At 56.1% G+C, this 20033-nt stretch overlaps 1 protein-coding gene across 6 annotated transcripts in view; it reads right to left on the bottom strand.

Moving 5' to 3' along the window:
* PASK (PAS domain containing serine/threonine kinase) overlaps nt 1–20033 on the bottom strand; it is a 38249-nt gene that overhangs the window by 17894 nt on the left and 322 nt on the right. For 2 of the 6 annotated variants that reach the window (XM_081813205.1, XM_081813206.1), the window contains exons 1-9: nt 15432–15617; nt 11383–11554; nt 9404–9636; nt 8661–8831; nt 7817–7951; nt 7149–7283; nt 5049–5309; nt 3070–3238; nt 1193–1349 (exon numbers count right to left, since the gene is read on the bottom strand). In XM_081813205.1, coding sequence (XP_081669331.1) covers nt 1193–1349; nt 3070–3238; nt 5049–5309; nt 7149–7283; nt 7817–7951; nt 8661–8831; nt 9404–9636; nt 11383–11554; nt 15432–15602 — 1604 coding nt within the window. In that variant the 5' untranslated portion in view covers nt 15603–15617. Of the gene's footprint in view, nt 1–1192; nt 1350–3069; nt 3239–5048; nt 5310–7148; nt 7284–7816; nt 7952–8660; nt 8832–9403; nt 9637–11382; nt 11555–13753; nt 13827–15431; nt 15618–18842; nt 19430–20033 lie in introns of those variants that run through there. The other 4 variants (XM_081813207.1, XM_081813209.1, XM_081813208.1 and 1 more) reach the window with 3 other exon arrangements.

The raw sequence follows: 20033 nt of genomic DNA, 5'->3' as shown, positions 1-20033 counted from the left end.
AGTGAATGAATGAGCGACTGCAGGAACCATTGCCTCTGACGGGGGCTTGGGGCTGGCGCTAGAACTTGAGCGCACCACCATCCGACGGGAAGGCAGGAATGGGCTCATCTGGTTCCCCATCCTGGCAGCAGTGAGGACCCTTGGGGCGGGGGGCGCGGGGGGTCGGACCCAGGGGCACGCAGCACAGAGGCAGAGAGCTCGCCCCCGGCAAGGAGCAGAAAGCCAGGGAGTCTGCACAAATGGCAGGAAAGCACCATGATGCGGGTCAGCGGGCAAACACCCACGTAACCCTGTGAGCCACGCGCGAGTCAGGAGGTGAGGCTCGCAGGTTCAGGTGCACCGTGCACCGTGCGATCCCATGTGCGCTGCAGGAGCAAAAGCAGCTGCACACGCGTGCACGGACATGGGGGGGGTAGGGCCTTCGATCGGGGCGGGGCGGGGGCGGGGCGCCAAGGCTTTGGGGGGGTCTCCTCTGGGGAGCCAGGCACGGGGACTTGCACTTTTCACTGTTACTCTGCTGTCCTTAAAAAAACCCACATATCCAGCTATTGTAGATTTTTAAAATAATTTCAAGAAAACTGAAAAACACACCAATGTGGATAAATCTCACCAACAAAACAATGAGCAAAAGGAACCAGAAATAAGGGATGGCATAGGTCAAGTTCAGGGACAGATACCTGTGACCTCCGTCCTACCCCAGGGCAGTGAGGGCGCGAGCGAAAAGGCCCATGGCAGGTTAGTGTGTGCTGGGCATCAGAGATTTTTAAAAGAGAAAACTAGTCGAAAAACCACCAAAATGCTGCGCACCATGGGCTAGGATTACCTAACCAGGGATGAGCAACGAGCTTCTATTTCTGCTCATCTACGTTTTCCACGTTTTCTAACGTGAACCTGCTCTACTCTCAACAGAATACTTTGTGATTCAGAAACGCACAAAGAGAACAGATACAAATGATTTTTGCAATGAGAACACGAGGCTTCCAACGGTTCCCTGGAACCGACCCACCTTCCCTCATCCACGGACCAGGAAGGTCTCCCGGCGACTGCTGCGCACCACGCCAGGGAATGCGGGAGAAGTGGCACCCAGCGGGCGTTCAGGGGCTGTGAGCTGTGCGCACCACCACCATGGGCTCCTTCACGGCCCCCCGCCGGCCTTCACCTTAACACCCCGCGCCTCCCACAGAGGACTTACCTGGGAGAGGGCGGACGCGGGAGGGAGGAAGGGAGGCCACCTCCAGGGTCTGCTTGGGCCTGGGTCCCAGCGAAGGCTTCTTGGCTTCCCACTGGCTCCAGGCTCTCGCCTCGTGGCAGAACGTGGTCTCCAGCAAGCGTGCCGTTAGCCCTTGGATCTAGCGGCAACAGCAGAAGGGACTGTGCCCGTCCATAGCACACCTGCTGAACGAGTCTCCTCCCCTACCCGCGACTCGTGAGCAGTGGGGGGCCCCAACCTGACCTTAGAAACTCCGGCAAGCCCATGTCTACGGCGTGTCGCAGACCAACGGCCTCTCGCCACCCTGCAGTGCGCCACGCCCCTGCTGCCCTGCCTGGGCCCTGCCTTCGGCCGGCAGGGTCCCACCAACGCCGGAGCTGCCCCCTCGTCTGCCGTGAGCTCCAGGTAAACACCAATGTCCCTACCGTGACTCCCACGGGCCTGGCCCTCTGGTCTCCCTGCCACACCTGGACCTCCTCCCTGTCCCCAGAATGCCGCTCCTGCCTCCTCTGGTCTTCACTAAAAGCCACCTTCCCAAGGGGCCCTCCCAGGCCCCTGGACCCTGAGACGGCACACCTTCCCCCTGCTCTGCTCTTCCTCCTGAACGCTGGTCACCTTCCAGCCTGTCCCTGTGTGTCCCAGGGTCCTGGAATCAAGCCCCGCAGCGGGCTCCCTACTCAGCGGGGAGTCTGCTTGTCTCTCTGCCCCTCCCCCTGCTCATGCTCTCACTCTCTCTCTCAAATAAGTAAAATCTTTGGGAAAAAAATTAATTTCATTTAATAAAACAGAATGTTGCAATCTAACCTCTGATGCCTCAAAAGCAACCCGTGGAGCATGGCCACCCTCCCCAGCCTCGGGTATGGGGCCCCGTGCTGAAGAAATCTTCCACAGAGCCCAGAAAACTGAGCACCGTCCAGCGACAGATCAGACACCGCATGCATGGCCCCCTTTCCCCCTCAGGGACTGTATTACACCCACGTGTGTGTTCATTCAAACAGCAGGTCCATCCTGCGGTGACAGCACGTAAGCAATGTGTTCCGGGGCGCCCTGAGCCTGCCCCGTGCGGCAGCCTCCAACAGGGCCATGGGAGAGCCCCCTGGACACGCGATCGCCTGATGCTCCCCAGCAGCCCTGTTTCATTTCCTACGTCCCCTCCCAGGGGGACGGCACCCCGTCAGCCTGGCTGGGTGTGCAGCAAGGGCGCAGCCCAGGGAGAGGGCGCTGGGAGAGAGGGGCCCTGCAAGCTGGGAGTGCTCCTGAGGCAGAACCGGGGAGCAGCTCCTCCTGGCTCCTTGTCCATGGGAAGGTGAGCACCAAGGGGGCTGCCAGGAGGCCCCAGTGCCTTCCCAGGAGCATAGGCACTGGCTCTGAGGTCCTATGCTCCCAGGTGCCCCAAAGCCACAGTGGCACCCTTCAGGGCAGGGGCCGTGCGCCCACACGCTCCCCTACGATGTTCATGTCGTGGGGACTTAAAGCACCATGAAATGCTAAATTAAAAGTATAGGGGCTAATCATAACAAGCACGTATGGCAGGACTACTAAACTTAGGGGTACTCTGACAGGCTACGTACGGCTCCACAGATCTACTTGTCAAAGACTGCCCATAAGCTACCTCCGTCCTACATCCAGGCACATGGTGATGAGAAATCCCCCGGGATCCTCTCTATGCTCGCATATGTGTCCCATCCCCTGGGAATACGGAAGGCCTACGAGCGACAGAGGACATCCAACCCACGATAGCCCAGTGGCCACTCGCTTCCACTCTCCACCCCGCCCAGCACGCCCGTGCCCCGAACCCCTCCCCAGCTCCCTCGGAGGCGTAGAGCTATGTGCACCCGCAAGAGGGAGGCTGGGCTTACCCGTGGCCGAGCCGGCCGGGTTCCAGCTCTGCCGGGGGCCCACACTTGTCTCCCCAGGCTCACTCTGGTTGCCAGTGTCCAAGCAGTCGGCCAGGTCTGGCAGCGGTAAAGAAGTGTCACACGCAAGGCCCATGTAGTGGTAGAAGCCGGGAATCAGGAAAGTGATATTCTAGAAAACAAAGTAACATTTCAGAACCTGGACCACAGGCCCGTCCCCCCATCTAACCTGGGGAGAGAATGAAAACAACGTGAGCAAGTCTCTGGACAAGGTTAGGAAAGACGCCAGGTTGTATTCCTTTTCACAGACCCACAAAGCCCCTCTGACACCCAACAGGGAATTCATGATTTTTCCCCCTTTTTCTTATGAAAAAGACAAAATCAACAACTCTGAAGCTAGTTATACCAACACCTCCGTGTCTCCCAAGCTGATGTCTGGCCTTTGCCCATGTCGCCCTGACGCCTGGAAGCCACGCCTTCAAACTCCACCTTACGTGGCACGCAGAGAGTGACGGGGGCCCAGCATAGGGGAAAAAGGGGCCTTGGGCACAGGAAACTGGCCCCTGGGTTCCAGCAGGCGTCTTTGCTGTGCTGGCCGTGGCCTCAGCACAAGGGTCCCAGGCCCAAAGCTGCAAGGACACTCGCTTTCTCTGAACCCATATGCCACCCCTGCTCCCAGAGGGGTGCCCGCAGCCGTGTGAATCCAGAACACAGTCTAACCTCAGAGGCAGGGTACTTCCACCCCCCACACACTCCCTAAAAGGACCCAACCCCTCAACATTCCTGCGGCAATCACTTGTCTAAAAATCACACTAAGCGCGTTTTCATTAACTTCAATCAAACTGAGTTTGCCTTCAGTTAACTAAATTTTAGCTTACTTGTTCCTTAGTATTTCTATTAGGAAACAGAGAGGGACCCGTTTTTGGAGGCTCAAAAGATGGCTGACTGTCACTGGGTCCGGGGTCGGCCCCACTGAGAACGACAAGAGGGGACTCCCTCCCTCCGTTTGCAGAACCCCTGGAGAACAGGTGTTCAGGGAAAGGCTGCAGGCCCCCAAGAGCCAGACCGGCCAGGCCACAGACACGGGGACCGCTGGACGTCAAAACCCCACTCAGCAGTGACCCTCCTGCCACTGAGTAGGGGGCCCACGTCCCCTTCCCAGGACCCCGGGACCATCTGAGGAGGACATGCCACGGCTGCCTGAGACGCTCACCTGCCCTTGGAGCTCAGCCCTCAAGTGACACCAGCCCGGCCACAGGCCCAGCCGGCCAGACACACGAGCAGACACGTCTTAGGAGGACGCCAGCCCCAGCTGACTCTACATGGAGCACAATGACTCGTCCTGCTAAGTGCAGCCCGGAGGGCCAATTTGTGACCTAAATTCCAGATTGTCATGTCTGGGGCCCCAAGCTTATGGTGGTTTGCAGCAACAGATATAGACTGCTCGGCCCAGCCGCAGATGAAAATGGGGCAGCGGACATCCCTGACAGGCCTGGGTCCCGCTGTGCAGAGACCTCCACCCCACGCTCGAGAAATCCAGAGAAAGCTCAAGCCAAGGAAGAAGTTTATAGACACACCTTCCTCTGACCCTGACCCCATGAGAGGCCCCCCAGGATGGCCCCCAGGGCAGAGGAGGTGTGGACAACCCTGACCTCCGGGCGCCCAGCTGTGACATACACCCTCGTCCGGTAACAGACCAGACCTCGCTCAGGACAGGTTTTGAGGCAACAGCCCCTCCCTCTCCAGGGACAGCATATGGAGACAAGGCTCTGGAGACGGTCCCGGGGGTCACTGAGTGCTCAGCGTGGGGTCCAGAGAAATGAGAGCCGCTAGGGAGAATGGTGCCCAGCATGCCCCGGGAAAGCCAGTGGGCCAGACTAGTAGACATGGAGGTACAAGGCCTGTGACAAGCATACGTCCTCACTGAAAGCGGACTGGGCCCCTGCAGGGGAGGGCAGGCTGGCCACCCAGGGAGGGCCCACCTTGCCCAGGAGCTCCGTCTTCCCGTAACCGAACAGCATCAGTGCAAAGCTGTGGTTGATGCCGTAGATGGTCCCGTCGGGCAGGAGGGTGATGAGGCCGCTGATGGTGGAGAACACCCAGATGGATGCCGAGTAACCCAGCTCGGGGACTGCACTGCTGTCTTCCACCACCTCGCTACTGGACTCAGATTTCAGTTTTAAGCTCAGGGGGAAGGTGGTACCATCCTTGGCTCTCCCAACAGACCTCTGAATCTTGAGATTCTGGAAGAAACACACACCACCGAGCTGACAGCAGCATCTCATGTGGCCCAAGCTTTGGGTCTTTACAGCTCTAGACTTGAACCCATCCACGCGTCACGGGGAGCAAGCCCAGAACACCTCACTCCCCACTCTGCTCCTCCTTCCCCAATCTCCCTGCACCCCCCCTCTACCCCAGGGAAAGCAGAGCCCTGACCAGGAGCTGAGTCTGGTGGCGAGGGCATCACAGTCTAGCAGCTGCCCCCCACTCCAGAAAGGCCTGAGGACAGCCCACACCAGGGCAACCAAGAAACACACAAGGACTGGCCTCATGTCTGCGCCAACCCTGCAGGGAGGGCGGGTGGGCAGGTTTCTCCCCACCGTCTGCCTTGGGCCCCCAGTAGCCCCGGGGTCCCCCCCGCCACGGATGGACCCCAACACTCACTCCATCCTCCAGCCTGAGGGCCAGCCATTTCCACCTGTTGCTGACCGTCCATCTGTGCCTCCTCAGCACCTCTATCACTCACAAAACCACGTCCTTGCCCTGTTTCCCTGCCTTAAATACTTGGAATGTATCCAGTTTTGAGTAAATCTTGACCAAGTCCACATCCTAACCAAAGGCTTTGAGAGTGTGCTCCCTTTGGGTTTCCAGATGGCACACCAGCCCAGGGTTGTGTGTCTACCCCTCACCCAATCCCACCTGCCCTTTTTAGGGTCCACCCTGGGAGGCAGGAGATCTGAGGGAGCCCAAGGTGTGGGCATGGCCCGGAATGCAGGGGAGATTCCAATCCCCCAGCGCTGCGCCCTGAACAGGCTCGGACCTAGAGACACCAGGCTCCCCATGCCAAGGCTGCAGGCCAGGCCCCAGGTCCCAGGGGGCCCTATAAGGAATGAGGGGTGCAGGGCCAGTCTCTGCTTGCTGCTGGGGTGTCGGGGGCTCCCGTTTGAGGCTATCACAAATGTGCTGCTGAGAACAAGCCCACACGTGCCTTCTGGCACACACTTCTCTCTGATGCGTGCCCAGGGGGGTCTGAGGCGGCCCGTGGTTACATGGAACAGATGCTGCCACAGGATCCAAGGTGGCTGAGCCAATGGATGCTCCCACCAGCTCGGGACAGAAAAAAGGACACAGAGACAATAAGGACTGGCGGTGGGGTGAGGGCTCCAACCAAGCTGGAAGCTTAAAAATAGCAGAGACCCAGCTCAGAGGGCTCAGCTCCGAGCCTCCGGCCGGCCAGACAACCAGGGAGTGCCTACAGACATCCCGAAAGCATCTCGGATTCCTTGCAGCAGCAGAAGGGACTTTAGGCAAAAATCAAGCGACACTGGGCTGTGACATCAGTGGAATTCACCACAATGAGGGTCATTTGTGTGAAGGCCGCACGCTAGTAGGAAATGGGGCACCTGGGAACTGGGAGGATTCAGTCGGTAACAGAACCTCTCTCCACCAACCCCAAACCTCCACTGTCCCCAGAGCTGCCGCCCCCCCATTTGCCTGCCATCCTGCCCTCAGCCAGTTCTCCTTGCTCCTCAAGACCCCCAGACCTCCCAGTAAAGAGCGACCCCAGCAGGCGATCCCCGCTCCAGGCTCCAGCGGGAGGACGGAGGAGACCGGTGGCCCGTTGGAGAGCCGCACAGGCTCTGACCCTCGCTCAAGGCTTTGGAACCCAGAGAGCAGGCAGCAGACCCGGTGCCACTGTGTGCCCACGCGGGACGCGCCTGCTGCCAGAATCACCAGCCTGTGTCCCCAGGCCATGGATTCCAGTCTAAGACTCTATGGTCCCCGAGTAAACAGACTCCAGGGGCCACATGGCCCCAGGTACAGCTGCAAGGTGTGGCCGTCAGGGGTCCGCAGGGTCCTACCTGTGGGACAGGCTCGCCGGGGGGAGGGAGCTGCACAGAAGGGATCAGGTCTGCGATGTGCTGCCCGAGCGCCTCCTCCCCAGACCCGTACCCATGCAGGAGAGCAAACAGGCTGTCACAGGACGTTATGGTTCCCTTGGAGGAAAAACCAGCATCGTTAAGCATCACGGTAAAAACTTCTGGCACTTCGGCTTCAAACATCACGGAACGCCAAGCCTCCAGATTGAAAGCAAGACCGTTAGCAGCGCTCCTGCGGCAGGAGAGCACGAGGTGGGCACGAACATTCCTCAGGTCCTCATTCTCCCGCCGCCGGAGGCACCCCAATTATCGACCTCTGGAAGCATTCTGCAGATGCCCGGCACGGCCAGCCCAGGCCCAGGTGGCGTCTGAGCCCTGCGTGCCGGCCACCATGCCGACGGCCCGGCACACGCTACCTCACTGACGTGCTAAGACAATCCCAGGTCCCGGTTACACCCCTTCTACAGATGAGGAGACCGAGGCCCAGGGAGACTGCACCCCTTGCCGAAGGCACACAGAGAGGGAGGGGTGCCGCGGGGCCGACCCTCCACGGGCCCCAGGGGCACACGGTGGGCCCCGGCGGCGGCTGAGGCCGGGGGAGGCGACACATGGTCAGCCCCACGCGGCTGGGACGCGGAAGGCACACTCACATCGCCCCGGAAAGCGACCCAGGCGGACACCCGCTCCACAGGTTCCAGCACCACCACGCGGCTGCGCTCCTGCCTCACCCTCTTCATCCACACGGAAACCGGGGTCTTCTCCCCGCTGCGGCTCACCACGTCTACCTGCGGGGACGCACAGCCTTGGCCCCGGCCCTCCCCAGCCCCGGGGCAGGGGCGCCTGCAACCTGTGCTCCCCTGCCCACATCCGAGCCTGACACCAAGCCTTAGTCTGAGAGGACGCTGTCTCAGAAGAGAGGGTTTTCTCGTCAGCTTCCGGGCAGCGGAGCGGGAGCAGAGCCGCCTGTGAGCTGCTTCAGGGAGCACACGTCAATACGCGCTGAGCAGTCAGTGTTCTGCACAATCATCAGCCGCGTGGACAGTCCCCAGGACAGAGCGGCGGACCGCATCTCACGTCCCTCGGGGTCTGGGCTGAGGGCTCAGCATCTCACATGCAGTTTAACCCGTCAACATCCCAGCTGACGCATCACACGGGGAGGCCCAACGCCCCAGGGAGACCTTTCCAGCCGTGCCAGCCCCGCCAACGAACACCAAACAAACAGCACTGGAGAGTCAGGGGTGCAGACAGTAAGATCAGGGCACTCCCCGCAGCAACCTGCCGGTTTGCAAACCATCGCCCTAGCTTCCTCCCTCGCAGGTGGGGCTGCCCCTCACGCCAGGCCCGCAGCCACCCCCTTCCGCTCCTGGGACGCTCTGCCCGCCACCCCAGCTGCTCCCCACACCAGCACCGAGGGAGGACGGCGGCCATGGTGACCAGTGACTGGCCGTATCTGCGGCGGGCCCCCAGCAGCACACCCCGGGAAGGCGCACTCACCACTGTGCCGAACACGACAGCGGCATGGCCGTCGGCCTCCGCGTGCTCTTCGCTGAGGGCCTTCACCACGTCGGAATCGGGCTTCAGGAAGAACTGCGTGAGCTTCTGGCCGATCAGGTCATGGCTGCTGTGCCCCAGGAGCTGGCAAGCCTTGTCGTTGGCAACCAGGATCTGAGGGTCGCAGAGAGGACGGACACAAGCATCACCCACAGCGCCTCCAGCTCTAACCCGTGCCCCCCAGCGCCCTGCGGTTGGTGGGCTCACAGCCGCGACGCCCTGGCCACCTCCGGGTCTTAACCACGGGGAAACAAGAAATGCCAGCACCACGACCGAAACCAGGTTTCCGTCACCCGCCAGGATGGGCACGCCCTGCCACCAGGAGCACGCGGAGGAGATGAGGACTCGCACCACTCCCCGCCCACCTAATGATTTCGGTTATTTGCCTGTAAATGCCCATGATGCGCACACGGCCACCTCAGACCGTGGATCCCCGTTCTCATGGTCGTTGAGCCAACACCTTAGTGAGCACAGGGGAGTCACGCGGGTCATCCCTGTCCTTGAGTCTCTACCTTGATGAAAGGATTCAGTTTGTTTTGATTCATATTCAAGTCTCTTTTGCTGCTACGGAGGGGGAACCAGGTGCTTCCCTAACTGCACTCCACACACACAGATTCCTCCGTCCAAGGTTACAGGTCGAAGGCACGGACCACACTCACAGCGGGGTCACGAGCCGAAGTCAGTACCTCTGTGGTCGTGGCGTCCACAGTGAACACGGCCTTGTTCGGGTTGCACACAGGGGTCGGGAGCAGGGGCGTGGACCATCCTGAGGACAAGCCCCGCAGCAGGGAGCAGCAGGACACGCTGCCCAGGGGCCGGGGCAGTTCCGGCAGCTCTGGCGGCACCAGGCAGTGCAGTTTGCTGGTGCAGATGTTCTGGGCAGCCAGTGACGACAAACAGTAGGAATTCCATCTGTCTTCTGGAAAGAAAAGGAAAAGGAGCTTTAGACCTCACAAGGCTGCCAGGAGTGCGCTTCTCGAACATACCAAAGCACACAGCCCCTGCTCTCAAGTCCTGCGAAAGGATCCAAGGATCACATCAACCTGCAGAGTTCAACCTTCACCCTCCAGTGTCCGTGTGAACGGCCCCGAGTCCCCCTGGGTGCTGTCCAGCCACAGAGCACATCCTACAGGAGACACAACGGCCCAAGCTCAGCATTTCTGTGGAAACACTCTCTGAGGTCCCTTCCCACCACCCAAGGGGTGTTTTCCTGTGTCTGCCCTTACAGACCCACAGCCCCTCTGGCTACCCGCCGGCACTTATTCCTGGAAAGTCGCCCAAATCCAAGAGCTGTCTGCTCACTCGGCCGCTCCCTCCATTCCCTCATTCACAGGTCAGGTTCACTCACCACCCCTCCAGAAAACCTGCTCTCAGTAACATGTCCAGTGGCCCCCAAGATGCTCAACCCCATCGCCAATTCTCAGCACTCACCCTACCCCAGCCCTGGGCCAGGGGCTTGCTCCCTGCCTCCTAAACCACCTGCCCTTGGCGGGGCTCCCTCTCCCCTCCACCTCCCTGACCTCTCACCACGGCAGAAGCCCAGACTCAGGCTCACCCCCTCCACTCCATCCCACCCACTCTTTGCTGGCTTCAAATATACTCCACATAGGAATGTGCTGCTGGCCCCACAAACCCCTGCCTTGCCTCTCTCCTTTCCTATCTCAGTAAATGGCAACTCCATCCTTCCAGCAGCTCAAAATCCAGACAAAAACAACTCTTCCCTTCTTTCCCCTTCTCAGTTCACAGGCCCACCCTGGACCGTTCTCTGGGCCTGGAAACCGCATGGCCATCTGCTTGGCCCTCCACTTCCCTGGCCGCCCCAAGCTCAGCTCAATCCTCCTCACACCATGGGACAGGCACCGCAACCCTGGCTCTGCCCCTGGTCCCCATGCAGAGACCAGGAAGCCCGTGCTCCTGAGGACAGCTGCCTGCCTCACAGACCTGCCCAGCCCTCCCCGCAGAATCTTTGGTCCTCACCAGGAGGACCCAGCATCTCTTTCCCTCCAAACACTCCCATCCTGTGCTCCCAGGCTGGTGTGTGAGCTGAGTTCCAACCCTCTTCTTCCTTTATGGGACTGTTCCCCTCCTCCTCCCTCCCCCAGCAGCCTCGTCCCCCAGCTCCGGACCTTCCCATTGTCCTAACCGACTTCCCCACACTCTAGGTCCACCCAGCTGCAGGCCTGCACCTGCTGTCTCCTTAAGCACCCCCTCAGACAACGAGCCCTCTGAGCTCTGGAGGCACCAGCGGACTTGGAAAAACAAGTGAGTGAGTGGGCAGCAGGTGCCTCGACATCTTGGCCCAGCCCAGGCACCGCCTCCCGCACTGGGAAGCTGGCTGCCGCTGAGCCCGCAAAACTCGTCTGCATGCGGGAGGAAAGCATGAGCCTGCCATGCAGTCAGTAAATAGTTACTGAACTAGATCAGCCAAACTATTTCACTTGCACGGCAGCCCGGCCCAGGATCGTGCTCGCACACACTCTGAAGCAAGGCAAGTCTCGGGCCCAAGAACCACAGCAGCATGACGGCCCGGGGGGGGCCCATCAGCATCGTCACCAGGGCACACCGAGCACCTCATCTGCGAGAACAGAAAACCCGATCAAAGCCTAGAGTGACTCGTCATTTTCGTCTTCAACACTGATGCCCACAATGCCCAGGAGGGGGTTACCGGAGAGGCCCATCCTGCTCTGGCAGAGCTTCGAAAGCCCATTCCTTCTGCTCAGGTGTCTGTGGGCCGAGGACAGGGACTCGCTGGGCTCGGAGGTGGTCCACACAGCTGGGCTCTCGGGGGAGCCTCCGTCCTCCATCGGGAGCTGGCTGGCCAGGGCAGCAACCGTCAACTAGAAAACAAAGTGGACCCAATCAGCATCGGCAACACAATAGTAGGAAAGCAGTTTAACCAACTAATCCTTTGGCAGGTTGAGTGCAGCTCAGCCCCAAAAGGCTCCCACGCACCCCACTGCCACGTGGGCCAGGACCTCCAATGCAAGGCCAGTGACCAAAGTCCTGCTAAAAGAAGCTCTTTCGGAGAAATGCAGAACAAGAGATGGGAAGAGAGAGGGAAACAGAGGGAAAGAACAGAACAGGGCGCGAAGAGGCCGTGAAGGCTACAGCTCCACGCAAACTGAAGAATGCTCCCGATGCCACGAGGGCCCGCCGGCCTGTGCGCCTCTGAGTGGCCCCAGCCTTCCCCAAATCCAGGGGTTCTGACCAGCTGCACCCAGAACCATCCAAGGGGCTGCTGACAAACAAGCGATGCAAAGCCATAGCAGAGAGTCTGGAGGTAAGCCTGGTACCAGGGATTTGTGGTTTAACTGTGTGGTTTCTAAGTACTTGTAGATCAGCAAGCAGTCCTAAGGAAAAAAATACAGAAAAATCTCATGTGTCCTTCACAGTTTCTTCCGGACAGTGCTGGAGGCCCGGGCCAGGAGCCTGGATGAAGGAGGAGTCCAAGGGACTAGGGCAATGTGCCCACCCCAAGCCTGGGTGCCCTCTCCACGATCACCTTCTGAGCATGTGGAACCCACTTCTGAGACCCGCACTGGCTTCTTCCCCCATCAGGGCTCCCTCGTGGGTACACAAAGGCCCAAAGACTGGCCAAGGAGCTTCCTTTGCAAGAAGACCAAGCTTCAATAAGCAGGCGGGGGCACCCACACAGGACGGACCTGCTATGGAAAGAAAAGGGGGGCTGACCCTCCCACGCCACATTGCAGCACGGAACTCCAAGGAGGCCCAGCCCGCCAGTTCTATCCTGGCTTTAGGTCATCATGAATATTCACCACCAGCACAGAAGGGCAGTGGCTTTCATAGTTACCAGTTTGTAAGCCCAATTTATAATTTTGCATATGGGGATAACCGTATGGGGTTTCTAGTATGCTCACGCCCCAGGCCCCTCAGCTGTTAGGGCCTGGCCAATGCCCGCCTCAGCTGCCAGCTTCTGAGCATGGTGAGGCAGGAGTCCCCAAGACAGACAGAAAACTGAAGGCCCCACTATCACCAGTGTGGAAGGATGTTAACATCAAAACATGCCAAAGACCTACACAAATGGAGATTGGTACTGCAAAGGAACATAAAGGACAATGGAACATAATCAGCTTCAGAAACAGACCTGCGTCTGTTAAGGAGCTTGGCACAGAGTGAAGATCAAAGGGGAATGAACAGTGCTCCCCAGCACAGTGAGGCCCTGGACAGCCCCCTGGCCTTCCAGCTTCAGCCCCCTTCTATGCAAAATGTGAATAACGATAAGGCACATGTCACAGCACTCTCGTGAGGACCCAAGGACCTAAGCTGGGACTGCAAACCATAAATGCTGAATAGCTGTGAGCTGCCAGTTTTAAAAAGAATTAGCGTAATTAGACCAGGGTAAAGTTGCATCCCTGTGACTTGCCATGTACAAAAATTAGTTCCAGGTGAATTCAAAAACGAAAGATAAAACTTCTAGAAAAAAATAAGATAGAGAATACAATGGTCTGGGTAACTATCGAGCAGCCCTCGCATTTCAGAGCAGCTAGTGTGCATCAAGGGTATCGGTCTGTGGCATCTCTGAGCTACCTGAGAGTAAGACACACGCTTAAGAAGATAAAGATGCATGTGGGCTGGAGCTAGACCTGTGAGCGAGTCACCCTCATGAGACGGGGCCCCCTCAGAGAAGCCAGGGGCCCTGAGGAGGAAAAGTGTGGCCCCAGCTCAGCAGCCTGGGCCCAGGCAAAAGCAATCTTCCCAGAAGCAAAGCATCCTAAATACAGGTTTCCAAGAGCAAGATCAACCAAATATGCTCCTTTCCAATGACGAAGACAAGGAAACAAGCCCCCCTCAGTGACAGTCTACAGAAAAATCAAACAGATTCAGACACAAGAGAACATCAGATACTAGAAATGACTGTGTATATGTTTAAAATACAAAAGATGGGAGTCACAAAAGTGAGCAGAACAAGAGTTTCTCAGAAACAACTACATATTGAAAGAATCAAACCAGCTTTCTAGAAATTAAAATTTTAAAACTTCAGCATTAAAAAAAATGAATTTGTAATTTAAACTTACCCTCAAAGATCTCTAGGCCCAGATGGCTTCACTGGTGAATTCTCTCAAATGTTTAAGAAGGAAATAACATCAGTACTACACAAACTCCTCCAGAAATAAAAACAGGCTGAGCATATCCAGCCCAGTGTTTGAGGCTAGCATCACCCTGATGCCAAAGCCAGACAAAAACATTGCTAGAAAAGGAAACTGCAGACCAATAACTCTCATGAACAGAGATACAAAAATCCTCAACAAGATGTTAACAAATCCACCGAGGCAATATATAAATAGGAGAATTCACTACAACCAAGTGGGGTTTATCACAGCAACAAAAGACTAATTTAACATTTGGAAATCAGTCAACGTAATTCACCATATCAACAAGCTAAAGAAGGAAAAAAAAAAAGGAGGAAAAATCACACAACCATATCAATTGATGTCAAAAAAGCGTTGGACAAAATCCAACACCCCTCCACAGGAAAACACACTCAACAGTTAGGAAGTGAGCACATCCTACCCCTGCTCAAGAGCATACATGAAGAACCTACAGCCAGAGATGCTTGCCTTCCAAGGTCAGGGGCAGGGTGAGGAAGGCCACGTAGCCTCTTCTCTTCAGCACTATCCTGGGGGGACAGCCAGTACACAAAGGCAAGAAAAAGAAATAAAAGGCACATACACTAGAAAGAACAGCATAAAGCTATCTCAATTCACAGACGACAGGATCATATACGTAGAAAATCCTAAGGATTCATAAGAAGACTAACAACCAGAGATTTTTTTTTTTAAAAGGGGGTGGAGGGTAAAGGTTTTAAATAGACACTTCACCAAAGAAGGCGTACAAATCACAAAGAAGCACATGAGAAAAATGTTCACCACCATTCGTAACATGGGAAATGCAAGTCAAACTGTCCCGAGCTGTCACACACAAGCACTAAGGTGGCTAAAATTACAAAGAGTGGAAACACAGAGTGTCGGTCAGGATGGGGAGCAGCCAGAACACTCACAGAGTACTGGCAGGAAGACACGATGTGCACACACCCACGCGGGAAAGCAGTCTGCCAGTGAGCCCAGGACACAGTGCTTGCACGAGGTATCTGCCCAGGAGGGAGAGGGAGACAGCGATGGCCCCGATGGGCCCCAGTGCCATGGAGGTGGGCCAGAGAACACTTCCTGCAGGATTCCGTCGGCGCCAAGCACGCGCCAAGACAGGCCTGATCCACTGGGGCAGGAAGCCAGGCGGGCGCAGACCAGGACCAGTGGTGCGGAGGGCGGGGGCTGACTCAGAAAGAGCACAGAGGGGCTTTGGAGGGTGATGGGAACACTCTCCGACTCCACTGTGCTCACGATCCTGCAGCTGTGGAAGCATCTCAACACTCCCTGAACTATGTACTGACCATCAGCACGTTTTATTGTCCGTAAATTCTCGCCATAACGTTAATTTTTAATGTCAATGAATGAGTAAGACAAGCAGGTAGTCACGGCTGGAAAGAAAATTAGAGGATTGGTAGATCTGTGAATAAATAACCCAGAATGCAACTCAGGGAAACAAGAACATAGAAATATGAGAGAGAAGTTAAGAGATAAAGACGGGGAGAACTGAACAGCTAACTGGAGAGGGGAGAGGAAGAAATATTTGAAGAGGTAAGAATGAGCAACAAATCCACAGACCCAGGGCCCTGAGGGGGGCAACCCCACCTACCAGCTGTGAAAACCCGACAGGAAGCCGTGGCGTGGGTGTGTCCAGGCAGGAATAACCAAACTGATCAAAGGAACGGAGGACGACCAGCCCCGGACCCACGAGGCTGCCAACACTGGACGCCTGACTGCGGGAGCGGCTCCGGGCACTGGGGGGGAAGCCAGGCAACTCCATGTCCAGCCAAGAAACAGTGACAGCAGAGCGACCAACACGCCGCACACGAAAAGCAATGTCCAGGACACCAAAGACTTAACTTGTGAAAGTCAAAACACTAAACTTTTAGAAGAAAATTGGAAAGACCTTCGGTAAGACTTTGGGCAAGGAAGGTTTTCTTCAGCAAGACACAAAAAGCTCTAACTATAACATAAGATTGATAAATTTAACATTAAAGCTGAGAATGCCTGTTCACCAAAAATACCTCAAACAAAAAGATATAAACCCCAAGTTGGAAGAAGAGATTTGCCACATATAGAACCAGGAAATTAATATCCAGGGTAGTTTAAAAGGCCAATAATTTAAAATTTAAAAAAACAGAAAGTAAAAGACACACAGCTCCATGGAAAAATGGAAACGAAAATTTCACAGAAGAGGAAGTGGACAATAAACCTACAACAAGAGGCTTAGCTTTATTAGCATAATCATGACAATTTAACACCTACTAAACCAGCAAAACTTAATAATTCTAATAATATTAAATATTGATAGAGATGTGGATTAATGGGACTCGAACAAATTAATATAATCTCTTCTGAAAACAATTTAAGTCAAACAGTAACCTACTAGGACAGTATATCCCACTCTTAGACTTCTATTCTATAGGATCCTTGCACATATGTAGCGAGTCACACTCAAGAATGTTTGGGGCAGCATGGCTCACAATGGCAAAAAAAAAAGGAAGAAAAGAAAAAAACCTGAACACTCATCAATAAGAAAACAGATTTAAAATTCTGGTATATTCATACTATGAGTTATAAAAATGAAAACAAATTCTATATAGGCAATGATGATAAATCTTAGCAATATAATAAGCGAAAAAAATCAAGTTACAAAAGACCATCAATAGTAAAATTCCCTTTTTACAACGCCCCCCCATCAGGGGTACACATGAATGTGAAAAACCCAAACTTCGGGCAGGGGGGTTCCTCTGAGGGTTCAGCAGCAAACCGGAATAGAGAACCGCACAATGGCCTAGGATCTTTCGGTTCCTAATTTGGGGGGTGGGCTTAAATGAGTTCACTTCATTGTTATGATTCATGACTAATGTCGCATTCATCTTTTTGAACCATCAGCTAGCATACACTCAAAAGTTAAGAGATGTTTTCTACACGTATGTATATATCCAGGGCTGGACCATAACAGCAGCAGCTGATACTGAACCAAAAGAGTAAGAAGCAAAAGAGAAATTAAATAGCAAACTACTAGAACATATTGCTTTCCTTCTCTAAGCATCTAAATGGACTAATTATTTCTAAAACAAATAACATCATGTTTTCATTTCTATTTCTACAACCAACCTACTGACAAAGCACAGAGACTTGATTATAGCTTCAGACTACACTGTGAATGTCACAGAACTCTGATTTGTAAAAAACCAAAAACATGACTCTTCAGACTACATTGTAAATTTCCTAATAAAACTCTTTAGAATACATTGTAAGTATTATAAAAGTTGACTTTGTAAAAGTAACAAGAAGAGGGAGAGGAGGGAGGGAAGGGAAGGGAGGGTAAGGGCCAATGCTTGGTCTTGCATGGGAGGAGGTAGATTAAGTCGCGCCTAAAGCTGACAAATCAAGTGGATGTAGGAAAGCCAAATCGTTGTTCCCTTTGTGGCTTCTGTGGTCGGCCACATGCCGATTAGCGTGGCACACCACACCCACGCCATGTGGAACACCACACCCACGCCACGTGGAACAGAGGCCCACGGCACCTCTGCAGAGCCGCCCAGCGCCTCCAGCCCCACAGGCCTCCGAGAACACAGAGCCTGGCTGCACATAACCTTAGATCACTCCTTTTCACAGGTTTAATTCAAAGGCTAACCAGAAACCCCTGCCAGTCCAGCCCTAAGTTTTTAGAACAGTTTTCCTGGGTTCTGGCGCTTTTTGTACCTGTTCTGAGCAGAAGATACAGGATGTTGAACCCAGAGGGGGACCTGGTGGTGTCTCAGAGTGATCCTATTGCTGTTGCTAGTTTTGATTTCAGAAGGCATGAGTGACCCCCCTCAGACCAAAGAGAAGCAAGGAGAGGTTTGCAGGGAGTTTCTGGGAAAGTACTCAGCTTATGGGTGAACTTTTTTTTTTTTTTAAGATTTTATTTATTTATTTGAGAGAGAATGAGATAGAGAGAGAGAGAGCATGAGAGGGGGGAGGGTCAGAGGGAGAAGCAGACCCCCCGCCGAGCAGGGAGCCAGATGCGGGACTCGATCCCGGGACTCCAGGATCATGACCTGAGCCGAAGGCAGTCGCCCAACCAACTGAGCCACCCAGGTGCCCCATGATTTTATTTATTTAAGAGAGAGAGAGCATGAGAAGGGGGAGGGTCAGAGGGCGAAGCAGACCCCCCGCCAAGCAGGGAGCCCGATGTGGGACTCGATCCCGGGACTCCAGGATCATGACCTGAGCCGAAGGCAGTCGCCCAACCAACTGAGCCACCCAGGCGCCCTTATGGGTGAACTTCTGGAAGCAACCATCTTTCTCCCACAAGCTAGAAAGCAAAGAGCTCCAGTTGCTCCCACCGCTGCTGTACCACCAGTAACAGAACCAGCCTCAGGACGAAGCCAACACGGTGGACAGCAGAGCATAAGAGGGCAAGGATGTCATTTTGAGGATAAACCTACCCTAAAACCTGTCTTGCTCTGGACTTCAGGTTTAGGGGCCAATAACTACTCACCCCCAGAGCCCTTCTGGGACTGTGTTTCTGTTTCTCGCCTGGGGGCATCCTAAAGAATATCTAGGATGATGGCTGCTGTGATGGAGGATGTAAGCAAGGGGCATTTCCCAGACCTGAAAGGTCAACAAGGGCTTCCGGGAGGAGGCACCAGCGGAGCTGAGCAGGAAAGGGGAGTGAAGAAGACTTGCAGGCAGACAGAGGCACCCAAAGACAAAGATTCCCACAGCACCCTGGGGGAGGAGTAAGTGGGCATGGGCCTGAAGAAGTCAGGCCTAACTCCTAGGGCCTCCGATGCCTGCCCAGGCAGTCTGGACTTTTTCCCAAAGATGGACTTTAAAGGGGCCTATGCTTGGAGTAACATGACCAGAAACGCAGTCTACAAAGATCACTCCAGGGGCAGGGGCACGGGTCTGGGGAGGGAGGAGGGAGGCTACAGCAATACAGGCAAGAAATATGAGGTCTTAAATTATAGCAATGGCAGAAAGATGGAGTGGGGAACACATTAAGACCATTTGGCACAGGACTGACCTAGATTTACTGGGTGATGAGGCGCCGAAAGGAAGGCACTGAAAGGTGTCAAGACCGCATCCCGAGTTCCGCGCTCAGGCCGCCGCCGTTGTCTGGGAAAAGAACCAGTGAAGAGGGGACTGAGGATAAGGCCAGGTATGTATGGGAAAGCCCGGTGGAGACGTCCGGCAGCAGTGCGTGCACACAGATCTGCCCGCGCGGGAGGGCCGCTGGGAACCGCAGAGAACCGGCAGCGCTCCCGCGGCTCCCGCACGCGCCTTCCCGCAGGACGGCGGGCAACGGGACGCCAACAAAACGCACGCGGCCAGCTCCGGGATGGACGGTGCGCCGGCGGGGTTAGGCCCCGGCGCGGCCCCGGAGGGGAGGGGCGGCCCGGTCCCCCTCGGGTCCCCGGGCCAGGGCGCCGCAAACGGTCGCAAGGCGGCAGCGGGCCACCACCGGCCGGAGCGGCACGGAGGAAGCGCGGGGGCGCAGGGCTCGGCTGGGGCTCATCCACCGGCCACGCCAGGAGCCCCCGGAGCCTGGGCCCGCTCTCCCGAGCGCAGTTATCTCATCGGAGGCCTGCCAGGGTCACCCAGCCAAATTCGCTTCACCGCGCCGGGAGGGAGCTGATCCTCACCTCTGGCCCACCGGCCAATCGTAGAACAACTCGTGTCGATTGACAGGCCCTCCGAGCCAACCACTAGCGCCCGTGGGCGGGACTCAGCGAGCCCTAGCGGAGAAGCCCGCGCAAACGGTTGCTAGGGACGCACCGGACTCCCTTTACGGCGCCTCCGAGGAACCAAAAGAGACGGCGCCTCCGCCCGCCAGGTCTGACCGACTCCGTTTCCTCCGGTCTCCGAATCCCGAAGGGTGAGCAGCGCGCAACTACCCTCTCTGAGGCCTCGAAGGCGGAGGGCGCAAGGAGGCTCCCTCACGGCCAGGCACGCCCGTGGGGTCGAGGGGCCGACGGAGGCTGCGGCCCGCAGTGGACCGGGTCGACGTCCTGGACCCCGACAGGCTGTCCCCGCACCTGCGGACGGAGTTGGCGCCCCGGTGCCCCGGCCCCTGGCCTCGGCTCCGACCCCGGCATGAGCGCGGACGCCCAGCGCTGAGCGTTAACTGGAGGCGGTCCCTTCTCACGGGCTAAGTCCGCGCGGCGACGTCGGGACCAAGTCGGCCAGTGTACAGACGCAGCCGCTGAGGCCCGGA

This window comes from Leptonychotes weddellii, chromosome 3, assembly GCF_054177405.1.
Source record: "Leptonychotes weddellii isolate Sample4059 chromosome 3, ASM5417740v2, whole genome shotgun sequence".
Lineage (NCBI taxonomy): Eukaryota > Metazoa > Chordata > Mammalia > Carnivora > Phocidae > Leptonychotes > Leptonychotes weddellii.
The sequence above is the reverse complement of the archived record's forward strand: the minus strand, read 5'-3'. Positions and strand labels throughout refer to the sequence as shown.